This window comes from Ammodytes marinus (genome assembly GCF_949987685.1).
Source record: "Ammodytes marinus genome assembly, chromosome: 5".
Lineage (NCBI taxonomy): Eukaryota > Metazoa > Chordata > Actinopteri > Uranoscopiformes > Ammodytidae > Ammodytes > Ammodytes marinus.
In genome coordinates, this window is record NC_137234.1 from 30,245,329 (window position 1) to 30,258,687 (window position 13,359).

Genomic DNA, 13,359 nt, shown 5'->3' on the forward strand with positions numbered 1-13,359 from the left:
ATGCAGGAATTTTCTTAACATTAATACAATTGTATGTTGGGGCGCTAATACCTTAGAATGGTATGACGGAAAACAATGTCAGACTTTTCAAACCTTGAAAAACTTTGAAAACCGGTTATCTGCCCGTGCCTTTTTACTCCTCATCCACCCTCAGGGCCTAAATACTTCTGCCCATACTCGCCCGGCATCTCTCTCCACCCTGCTCATCTACTCGCAACCATTCCAATCTCCAGATCATAATAGGGGAATGAAAGGGAGTTTATAAACTGAAGTGCACATCAGATCTGCTGTAATGAAATTTTATCAATGTGTTCCCCCCGCGCTGTGTTATTTGCATATAAATGACATAATATAATAACTCTCTCCTGGCTCTACCTGGTGAGGAGTAAATATTTCTCTGTCTGCTTTGTCTCGCCGCGTGTGACACGGGGGAAACTAGACGCTAATTGAAGAGAGGGGAAGCATCATTATGTGGCGACTGACATTCAATTATGTTTGCGGGATCAGATTAGGTGGTGGCCCCAGAAAATGTTTTGGAAAACAACATTTTTGCAAGAGCGGCAAACTCTGAAAGGCAGCCGAGGATGTAATTTGAATGGCTGTTTGAGAAGGCCCCCGTGTTGAATGGTGCTGCTCTGAATAGAATCACTATGCTCTGACCCGCCAGTAATTAATTGGATGTCCACGGTGAAGTGTTGACAGAGAAAGGGAGAGGAGAGGCTGAAAAATAGAGTGATGGGAAGAATGAGAGAAGTGAGATACAAAATCAAAATTAGCAAGAAAACCATGCAAAGTGGAGATAAGTAATTTTCTGGAGAAGAAAAACCTGTCACAAATTCAGCTGTCATTCGCCACAACACATGCATGTAGCCAATCCGGCTATACCGAGCCCAATAAGCCATAAGACGGGGGGAGGCTTTCTTGTCAGCCGGCACGGTCAGAAAAGGGCTGGCCCGAATTATGAGAATATTCAAGTATTCGTTTGTTAGTATTTGAAGCTCAATTCAGAATTAGGAATATTTTATTTTTTATTTTTTTTAACAGTTTTCTTTTGCTAAAGTATCTTAAACTGGAATATATTTTGTCAGAAAAGTATAATATTTAGATAAACAAGTTATACAGCAATTGTTTGAAAATTTGAACGCTTATTTAAAATAAATGATCAAATCATTTTAACTTTGAGCTAGTCTGTCGCAAACCTTTCAAAGCGCAACCGATGTATTACCAGTTGTAGGCTACGTGACGTTATGTGCTGCTATATTGATCAACGGTGACAGGCCTGCATCATGGGAATACCCAGTTAATAATGGATATAATATGTACACAAAAGACTATCAATATTGGATCTGTTTCCCGAAAAGATGCATGTCACGGGATGAATTGAAAGGCTCCTGTCAGGGTTACGATGGCATTGAGGACAGCTGATTTGGAACTGAAAAACAGCTGTTCGCTTCCACGGGGAAAAAGTAAGGAACTCCGACGTACTTACCGTTCAAAAGTTATTAAATCATCAACAAACTAAGCAGATAACTGTTTCATGCCACACGCTTGGTTTCAGGGAGCACATTGGGAGTATTAATGTTGTTTTCGATGCTGTAATATTTTGGAACGAGTACTCGAATGCTTGCTCGGAAAAACCTACGATGATTCAAAGCCTGTAAAATCAATGGTATTCGGCACAGCCCTATCTGGTATAACTACTGTATGTACTTCCATCCATCTACCTGTCACTCTGGATTTGTACTAGTTAAGCATAGAGGAGCCGATAATGTAAAGTCAACACATTTACAGTGTGGGCGACAGCAAAGTAAGTCCTTAATATACACAAGCCACGAGCAAAGATCATTTGCTGACAGATGACGCCTGTGGCTCTGCAAACAATGTAACCCATCCTGTCAACAGAGATTATTTCTAATGTATACAGTCTGACAGGCTGAATATACCCCATTCAACTGAGAAGAACGGTGCTTTTGTCGGGCTGCTATTAAATTCAGGTGCTTTTTCGAAATGGTGATTGTTAAGCGTCACTTTTCTACGAGAAAGTCACCTTGAGGTACGGAAAAATAAATATGTTGTTGTATTTACCGCATCGAGTGTTAAGATGTGCTCCCTGTGTGACAGGAAAACTGGATTTAACAAGCACTCACAACACACAGAGGGGGTAAAGAAACAACAAGAAAAGAAACATGCAGTTTTATCTACATGTAAAAAGAAGAAAATCCACGCACACACACGCGCACACACACACACACACAAAACACATACAGTGGCATCCATTTTATCTCCATGTAATACACTGTTGTAGAACATGGGAGCGGATGGAGGGGTCAAGCAACTCCATCGATTGGCTATCCTTAGCAGTGACAGCTCCTAGATTGTCCAGAGAACATTAGAGAGTCAGAAAGTCACACTGCCATTAGCAGTCTGTCCTATCTGGTTACAGCCTGCATGCACACAGACAGTCCATAGACTAAAATAGATCACGATGATCGGTGTTTGTGTTTGTGTGTGTGTGTGTGTGTATGTGTGCATTTGTGAGTGTGTCTCCTCGACTGCAGATGTGTTTGTGTGCATGTCTAGAACATGTGACCACTCTTTCACTGTACAGTAGCTTCCAATATATTCTGCATGAAGTTTAACCAAATAACCTTAGCAATCCCCTCACATTTGTCCTATGTGAGTTGTTACATCAAAAACACCCCTTCCTAGGCTCAGCTTAAAGGCACACTTTACACATCTTCTCTGTGTGTGTGTGTGTGTGTGTGTGCCTGTGTGTGTATGCCTGTGTGTGTGTTGCGTTCATCATGTCTCAAAGGACAGTATACATCTGAATATATGAAAGAAAAGACTGCATATCATGTTTTGGAAGCATGTGTTCATCTGCAGTTTCATGCTTATTACAAGCTTCTATATCTTACTGCAAATGTATCACACAGGTAGCCTAGACAGTATTCAGAGGAGCCATGTGATTTCGTAGACTAGGAAGTCTTGCCTCCATCTTCCCAGCTCTCTTCACTTTTTTTTTCTGATTCACATCTACTTTACTTAGAAGCCTCTGAAAAGTTGACTGAGGACACCAGGGTTCAACTGATAAGTACTGTGCAGGATCCGCAGGACAAGGTCTTGAACCTCTATAATTGTATTTCCTATCTGACTAAGATCTAGGTTTTTTTTTTCTCTTGCAAATTCATTTTTTTTTTATTTCATCTTAGAGCGGTTATTCTCACAAACACACTCAGAGATGTACACATCTAAATCACACACAGGAACAAAACGTAATTCCCCTCCCATCTTCCAGAAAGATAACCTCGCACGCTGCCTCTGTCAAATTGCCTCACGCTTACCCTCACATCGGCCAAAGAGGGTGGAACGCCCTTATTAATATTGGTGAGGGTTTTTTTCAGCCCTTTTCTATTTCATTACCAGCCAAATCTATTCCCTGTTTGACCTAATCAGACACAACTTTATAAGATAAAAGACATGGCAAACTTTGATTATTTGAAGAATATTGACTTTTTGATCCAAATCAACACTCCTCTACACCTTCCAAGAAAAAACAGGTTGAGACGGACATTTCTGTAACGCATATTGATTTCCTCTGACAGTGTTCTAACGGATTAAGAGAGATATCCGTGTGCTTTTCCAGCCGAAGATATTAGCACTCCTCGGTCTTTTCAAACTTATGAGAAAGTCCTCATCCCCTCCCCCGGCAATATTAGCTGTTAAAAATTACAGCCTGGGGGCGCCTTTAGCTCAGTTGGTAAGGCGTCCCCCTCCCGGGCCGTGCCCGGCAGCAGACCCGGGTTTGATTCCCACCAGCGGTCGTTCTCTGCATGTCACTCCCCACTCTGCCCCATTTCACCTCTGTCTCTCTGCACTATCAATAAAGCATAACAATGCCCAAAATATATCTTTAAAAAAAATAAAAAATAAAAAAATTACAGCCTGCCTTTGATCCGACAGTGTCGCGTGTCAGAATAATAAACAACACCGAGGGGAAGACGTGTCTAAAGCAAAGTGAGGAGAAAAACACAGAGCGGTGGAATAAATGTGCATATCAAGACGGGATTTTCCACCTCAGAGAAAGCACTAGAGGGAAAATCAAACTGATTTCAATGTCACAAAATTGATTGTCCAATTTTCTCCAGATTGCTGTGCCGCGCTCTCTCTCTCTCTCGCTCTTTCGGGGGCAGGTGAGGGTGTCTATCCAAATGCACTTTAAGAGCTCCACCTGAATTATGTTCTGAGGGATGTGGAGAACGGAGGGACCAAGTTAGGCCATCTCTCGCTTTTTCTTCCTTTCTGTGTGAAAACTCTCTTAGGCTCTGTGTCACACTCACACATGCACTTCACACATATGCTGGACATGCTGTCTTCAAATACGGTGATCCGGATGGCAGATGGTATCGACGGGTGTCATGCCGAGGCCATATGTATGAGAGTGTTCTGAAGTGGTTGGGTGTAAATCTGTCCAGACCCAGAGGAGGACAGTTTAAGAACCTATGCTTTCTGCACTTCCATCTGGCTCTGCTGACTGAATTCACGTTTGAAGAATATCTCAGCCCCCATCTCTCAAATTTTTTTAATGAATGTTTTATTATTTTTTACATAGATGCTGCTCTGGGCTATTGCTAAAAAAACCCTGAAGACATATTTAAAAAAATAAATGCTAATAAACTATGTCTGTGTGGTGATGAGGGGGGACATATGTATGTTGTAGATACGACCAAAAAACAATCATACATGGCGCTTCAGGCTTATACAGCTTTGAGGGTGCCACATCGCCGATCATATTAATACCAGAGGGAGATAGCATCACAGACACGGATTAGTCACAGCTATTTTGCTGTTTAGTAGAAGTAGAAGGAAATAAATCATCATATTGGATTACACTTACTTTGATGGAAAAAAAACACATTTCATGGATTTCCATTGAGAAATCCTTCAAACAGGCGCATCGCAGAACCGTTACCAGAAATATAATGAAAACAGATAAACAGATGTATGGAGTTGACCAATCAGAAGAAAAAAGATTATGTGAAGAAGGCCTTTTTACGCTGATAAAAAAGAATAAATATATACTGGAAAATCAACATGCATAAAACAGTAAACAACTGAGCTGTAAGACTCGAAATGGACAAGTTCAAAAAGTATCAAAATCAATGTACCAAACCAGAGTTATTATCTTTTTTTGTAAGCTCATTTCCTTTTGACACCCTCCCTCAGATTATTTTTTACATTTTCAGTCAGACCCAACCAGCGATGATTCAAGTGACAATTATTACACTTAGACCTTATACAAATGTTGACCTCACAAATGTATTTCCATGTTTGTGCATTAAGGCATACGCAAATGTGACAGGATCAGGTGTCTATTCAGCCCTATCCAGACAACTCCCAAAGAAAATGAACAACACATAGTGTGTCCGGACCAACCTGTTGCATCAAGTATGTCAACAGTCCAAGTGAAACAATCAAACATTACTTCAATGTGATTCTACTAACATAAAGGTTCAGTAAGCGGAATGGTCAGTTTAGCTAACTTCCTGTCACTGACTGCAGTTAGCAGTCCCCTCCCTCGTCCCCACGTCACCACATTAATGCACTGCGGTCTTCAAACAGCGAGTTATCTAGCATCATCTCAGATAAGCAAGTGTGATAAAACATGATAAAAACCATCAAAATAGACATTGGGAAGGATTTTTACCTGCTCCGCCATTGTATGCACATAAACATTCACCCATCTGTCGCTCTGCGTGTGCACCGGCAGTGAAACGGGTGCCGGTTTGTAGCGTTCTCTCTTGTGATTGGATATCAGTTTCGGGATCACCGAAAAGTGTATTTGCCGATTACATGCACAGCGGGTGACTGAGAGATCGGCTTTATGAAACGTGCACACTATGTAAGTGATCACTGTATGAATATAGAGCGATTTAACACTTATATTAACATAAATAAACCGCTTACTTCACCTTTAAGAGACACCTGACTTGGGTCTCAGCAGGTGTTGGTGAATTTGAAGGACGCACTGATAACTTCAAGAGTTTATCGTCTATGGAGAATAAACTGATAGGAACAATCTGCTTTTTTCTGAGATTTATTAGCCCCACAAACAGGGCTGACAATTTGGCTGCGTGCCCTTCTTCAAAGGCGTTCCACTGCATATTCCAACACCAGCCTTTTAGGGGTGGTGAATAAATCTTGGCTGCATGCGAACGGGTAGAAGAGAAGAGTCCTGCTATAGATTGTGTTCTGTTAGTGGAGCGTTATCCTTTGAAATATCCAGCGAGTGATATGCTCCAAAAAAGTCTCACAAAGACCAACAACATACATCTCTCGAATCATTCATTCTCTCAACCACCTCACAAAACCAGCTTCAACAACACTGCTCTCTGAATTCATTACATCTCATTTCACCGTACTTTTAATCAATTACGCCTCTATTAAACAGTTTACTGTAGCTTAGGGAGCGGTTCATCAGTGGCGGTAAGCTGCCGTGGTTCCAACAGTTCCGGATGGGAGGTTTTTGCAACCGGGCTTGTTGGACACCACCAGAGGCCTGCGGATGAGTGTGTATCACCTCAATTAAACTATGCGCTAAGTGTCTGACAACAGCTAATATTCCTCTTCCACCAGCGAACCAAATGGATGTTCTGGCATTCGTCACCCCGCTGAAAAAGCAATCATCCCGTTGTCTCGCTCCGTTTAGATGAGGAAATGGAAATGGACACTCATCGGGCTTCTGCGTCTGCTCACTAGAATGCACTAGCGCTTATTCTCACAAAAACACACACACACACACACACACAAATACACACAAACACATGTAGATGGCAACCTGCGCTTGTTCAAACGTTCAAACTCACTCTATTTACTGGCAGCATTCGTGACATGTTGAGAAAGAGTGGCTGCATTTGAGAAATGGCAGAGACAAGTATGAGGCATGTGACAAGAACCATGCCCAGCATCAACTCGCAGTCTGTTCCATTTTGGAAAAGACCATCACTTAGTGCAGAGTGATACACCACACACTTCAGGTCCCCTCATGGACTCTCTTCCCCTCTTTTAGACACGTTTTTGACATGATTTAAAGTATGACCAAGAGGGGACCTGCAATATGTCCACTGTTGGCTCAGTTGTCCCCTGTTGGTGGATGTGTTACAACGCAGAAGCGCGCACACACACACACACACACACACACACACACACACACACACACACACACACACACACACACACACACACACACACACACACACACACACACACACACACACACACACACACACACACACACACACACACACACACACACACACACACACACACATTAACCAAGTCAACTCACCTCTCTGTCGAGTAACGAAGGGGAGATGTGGGTGACAATGTCGCCTCTTTCACACACACACACACACACACACACACACACACACACACACACACACACACACATTAACCAAGTCAACTCACCTCTCTGTCGAGTAACGAAGGGGAGATGTGGGTGACAATGTCGCCTCTTTCTTCATCGATGTAGAACATGTTGGAGGACGGCTTGTCTGGCGACTGTCTGACAATGTTGTAGCGCAGCGCTGCATTATCCGTGGCGGGGTCGTCCGCGTCAAACGCCGTCATTGACATCACTGTGGTTCCTGGAGAAAAAGACAGTGAAGGACAGAGTCGAGTTGAGTAAACTCAAACATACGTCTCATGTAGATTCTGTGAGAGGAGGAGCTGAATGGTGCTGACATGAATATAATGTAGTATATACAGTACAGTAATACAACACAATTTTAGAAAACACATTAGGGGATCAATGAGTTGACACCATAAGAGATTGGGCCTAATTCAATAGCTTAATGTTTTTTTTTTCATTGTGCAACCAAACCATGAGGGAAATATATCTCAGAAATTGAACAGGCGAAACATGTGGAAACTATAAACCCTATCAACTCCTGTAACACTTATGCATATGTTGACATTTCAGCTGACGCTTTCAAAAGTTTTGCATCTTAAAGGTTACAGCATGTTTTAAGCTTGCAAAGTTAGAGAGAGACATAATTAATGGAATACATGTTTGTGCTAACACAGTTTAGCCAGCCAATCCAAGTGTGAGCAACTTTTTCTTTTCTTATGTATTACAATATGAATTGATTAATCCCAAATTAGAGCAATCATGTCAGCAGGTGTATGAAAAGCACAATTTCAAACTGCTGGTGCCCAGACAGCCGATTAAAAAGTTAGCCTTTCATTTTAATGTGTTTTCTCCCTCGTGTCAGCACTAACAACATGGTGCATTTTGTTTGGTAATGGGAACAAAAATGGAAATCCTTGTCGCCGCAGCTGAGCTGAAATAGGCAGCAATCTTTGACACACCCTCAACCCTCAATCTCTCTCTCTGTGATGAGAAACACTCACACAGAGGCAAATGGCACACACACACTCAATCCAAAACCATACAGAAATGTACACAATGCAACTGCAGGGATATGTGCTTCCATGCGTGCATAAACACACACACACACACACACACACACACACACACAGAAAATGTAAGGTTTTGTGTCTTCTGATTAGGGTTTTCTATTTCTCCATTGCAGGCAGGAGAGTCTATCAACTGTATCTCCATCTGCTGCTTCATTTTCTTGTTGCAGCTTGCAGTCAGACACTGGTCTGGTATAAATAGAATCAGGCGAATAGCAATTCAATTTGTATAAGTTCTAAGTTTGACACATTCTTAGACAGATGTGTGACAATCTGAAAAGACTAGTGTGTCTGTGTGTGTGGGTGGGACATGGGTGTTTACTCTGATCTGAATCTGACCTGATGATTTTGTGTTTGAAATGATGCAATTTGAAATGGTGTATTCAAATGGTAGGGTGTAATTGTTTTACTGTAAAGAGTTGCGAAATGTAATCAGTAGATTTGGTCACAGAAATACACTCTAATTCAAAAAATTACACAACAAATCACTGGGGATCATGATGTGATTATTCTCATGCTTTCAGTTTTCAACAACATGGGAGCAGGAAAAAAAAATTCTATTTTATGATAGTCCTGCCTGGGTTACAATACATAAAGCTGACTATTTTATTTTCTAAAATAATTTCACCTACTAAAGTCCTTGGAATTGTTAATTGACCCACATACTGAACAAAACATTCTCCCAGGCAACACTTCGAAGCATGGCTCATGCACATCAAACTCTTTTCATGATGGCCTTAATACTCGGCGGTGTGATGCCCCATTGCATTAGCAAAACTGTTTAAATAAGGCCCAAAAAGGCTAATGGGAATTGTGTAAAAATCTGCATTGAATAATAGTAGCTTCGATAGCAAATGTCTCTAGTCCAGTCGGAGGTAATGGGGGGCAGAGAGGTGTGGGCTTTATCCCCTTGGCATTTGCACTTCAAGGTGAAGCATTAATGTTTAAAGTAAACCAGTAATCCCTCCTCTGCAGAATAATTACACAGTCCCATCTCCTTCATTACCTATCCTCTGTTCCACTTCACACCTCCAAAGCAACACTGTCAAGAGACAGTGCCCACAAACACACACGGTCACACACTAGCAGATTTGCACACGGACACACCAATCGGGCAGAAAATTAGGCTGTTTAAAACGATGACTAAATTGGTTATCTCGAACAGATCTCAGTGAATTATCTTCTCATTCCACTTCACTGGGCAAACCGAGGTCTCTTGAACGCAACACAATCATATTACATGTTTTATGTGATATCTGTGTCAAGCTGACCCTCTCAATCCTCCCTAACTGTCTTCATCAGATACCATCATTTCACTCACAAATCAGCATCATGTAACCAATACGCATTTGTCAGCCCGTGCAATACAACACGGCATTAGCATCAGTCAACTATAAACGATAAACATCTGTAATGGGGACAATGGGGCCCGGGTATAACTCAACACCGACATCTGTTGTGTTAAATCATAACATGATATCGTGTGGGCGGTCTCGGCAAATACTCATTGCCCTCTCCTATCAAGCTCCATCTTCTGATGGAAGCCAAGTCTCAATCAATCTAAACTGCATTGGAGCGTTATACGGTGGGTTGGGATGTGAATACGCAGGGTTTGCAATTACCTCGCTATCAATTGGACGCATCTGCTGTGCTACTACTAACACGAGCGCCCATACTGGATGAAGAGAAAAGTGATACAATAAAGATGGAGGTGGCGGAGAGAGTCTGTTAACAGTACTGTATGTGTAGCATATCTATCAACGCACAGTATAACGAGTTGTACTATACCGTATGCGTGGTGCTCACTCAAAAAGAAAAACAAGGGAAGAAGAGCAAGGAGAGCGAGGCTATGAGGTAAACATCACCACCAATTCACACATGAAAAGACACAGAGATTGGCACAGGAATAGAAAAGCAAATACGGATAAACATGTTGTGGATTGACTTCTTCAAACAGTACTGGTGGTGCGACGCGGATGCTGTTGCCTCCAGCTAACTCCTATATTTTTTTCTCAAATAGCGAGGGAAATCAGTTGGGGGGGACGGTGGATCTGTGGTGGGTGCCACCGGGGAACTGACACAGTGTGAGGAGCCAAGACGAAGCATAGAGAACATAGACTATATATAAATAAAAGGGTAAATGTGATGGCAGCATGTGTTTGAGCCTTGTGTGTGTGTGTGTGTGTGTGTGTGTGTGTGTGTGTGTGTGTGTGTGTGTGTGTGTGTGTGTGTGTGTGTGTGTGTGTGTGTGTGTGTGTGTGTGTGTGTGTGTGTGTGTGTGTGAGCACCTACTGTTTGTGTCCCAGTGTATCTGCACAAGATTGACATGAGTTCATTAATGTTTGATGGAATTCCATTTTCAATTATTCAACATGTACGGTGGATTTCCAAATCCCGAAATGGGATTTCTATTAATTTTAGACTCACAAGACTGAAACAGACGGAGAAGCTGACCCAATCTATTCTCAGGTGTGAATGAGATCAAAGGAAGTTCAAACACGGATCGTTTTATCCAACAGCAATACTGTTAAGATACATGAGAATGGGTCGCAAGCACATACTGTATTCATAACACGCAGCATGGAGTGAAGGGGTGGATGCAGAAATAAGTGTACATGCAAATGTTAAATTGAAATTCACAAGGGAATTGAAATGAGGGGGGATAGGCAGAGAACTACTTAAAGTTTAAAAGAAAAAAAAAGAATGGCAGATGTAAAACTGAGTATAAACTGCCACCGCTGGTGTTCATGAGAAAGCGGATTTAAAAAAAGAGATACTGTACATAAATAGCCCCTACACTGACCACTGCTGCACAAGGGATAGTCTCTTATATCTAAGTTGATCGGTCCATCTTCAGTAATAGTTTGACAATACCGTCAACAATGTCATTTATGTAGCAGCATATTTGTCCAAGCAGTTTGAATGAGTTCTAATGAAATATATTTCTCTACAGTTGTGTTTTTGTCCTTGCTTTTCTCACTGGTTTGAAGTGGGCAAACTGAGTGGGCTCGATTGGGAACTATTGTGTGTGCCTACTTTCATTTGAAGTAGCTCTAGCAAAAAAATTTCTTTTTGTCTCCTTTTTTTTCAAAAGTGTCCAACAAAATAGAATCACCAGTGAGAGAATGAATAAAAGCCTGGTAGGTGGGTTCCTAATTGTTGGGTCACAGAACCTTGGAGGCTTGTATGCTGAATATAAGGGGTCACCAGATGATGATGAACTCTTGTTTTTGTAAGTATTAGATAATTTCCCCCCTTTCGGTCTCTAATACAGAGGTTTAAACTTAGGTTGCAAACCACTGGTTTAATGGCCAATGTCCTTCTGAAATCTTTTGAACAAACAGCAGAGGTGAAACCAAAACAAGGCCTGATCCCAGAGGTTAACATGGATATGCAATTGATTAAAAGAGAGTACCTACACAATGTTTCCTCATACAAGCAAATAAACTTTGATGCAGTTTTCATTGCAGTGAAACAACTGTTCAAGAGGACAGTTACAGCAGCATAATGTGCTTCTGTGCCTCTCCTACCGTCCTATCTAACTCTTACCTGTCCACACTGTCTGGTGTCCTTTTTTTAAATAGTTCAAAATGGTGAATCACAAGATCTCATTCTGTTAAGATGGTTCTCTTGCCTTAACTTGAAAGTGGCTGCTTACTTGCGTGCTACACTTCTTGCGTCTTCTTTTTCAAATATGTCAAGACTTTTATTTTCCTGAATTCCAACAGTCCCTTTTGCCTGGACAGACATTGTAGCAGGGTTGCATCAGTTTACATTGAGCTTATGTGACAACGTGGCATGATCACTTTTTCTGAAGAACTAATTGCAGTGTGAAAGATAGATGATCCCTGTCAGTCTGGGGCGTTACTGTGTATGTGTGAGTCAGAAAGGGTCTAGTATTTCACTTGTTCACTTGCAGCCTGTTCCTTACTTGTCCAAACACATCTCTGTTATATTTCTGCAGTGCATTGTACAGCTTTGAAAGATGTCATCTCTTCAGGCACTATCAGTGTATGCACTGCTGTTTGCCAGCTTATTAATTCCTGCCTATACCTTATCTGTCTGGAACACCATCTGCCATCTGGACTGTCTTACATAACTGTATCAAAAACATCCTCAGAGGGGGCTCCTCAAGGTTCTAACAAAGTGGCTCATTCTCTGGTGTCAAAGGGAATATCTGGCAACGTGATTAACATACAGTGAAAAAGACTAAACCTGTGGGAATGCTGTCAATATGGGGAATGGTGTTTTACTAGTCATACTAGTTTTACTAACTGCAAACACAAAAAATAGCCTTATGTCATCAAAGGAAAGCCAATTATCAAAACATTGTAAGTAACAATATAGGATATCACTGCTTATAATTACACTGTAGGTACCCACACTACTCAAGACTGGCAGCCTTTATACGAAGATGGAGAATGGGTCAGAATTAAAGGTGGAGTCAGTGATTCTGGATAACGCTGGTTGTCGAAATCACTTTTGATTTTCAACATGAATGTTGATAGGGATGTTTATTCTACATAGGAGGTGATGCAACCTCTCACCAGTTAGCTTGTTGTACTTTTTCTAAATACATTCATTTACATGCAATAAGCCTCTGAAGCCATGGATGTGGAAAACTGATGTTGAGCTCTGCTGCGCCAAAACTAAATAGGAGAAAAATGAGCCCTGAGCTGACAAGTCATGTGAATAAAGTGAAATACAGCCCAGCTGCCCTTTTCCTGCCTCCTCCACAATGCACTTTCTCCATCCCTGTTCTCAGCCATGCAGGGTCTGCCCAGGTCACAGCTGGACCATTGCCAAAAGCTGGATCATACACAAGTTATGCTGGAAACAAGCCAATGTAATCCATGAAGACACAAGAACAAAATGTTA

The 13,359-nt window shown here is 41.6% G+C and overlaps 1 protein-coding gene across 1 annotated transcript in view; it reads right to left on the minus strand.

The window, feature by feature from the left end:
- The window catches only part of cdh13 (cadherin 13, H-cadherin (heart)), a 357,669-nt gene that overhangs the window by 125,791 nt on the left and 218,519 nt on the right, over nucleotides 1-13,359 (minus strand). Inside the window, exon 7 of the mRNA XM_080027417.1 lies at nucleotides 7,471-7,649. Coding sequence (XP_079883543.1) covers nucleotides 7,471-7,649 — 179 coding nt within the window. The remainder of the gene's footprint in view (nucleotides 1-7,470; nucleotides 7,650-13,359) is intronic.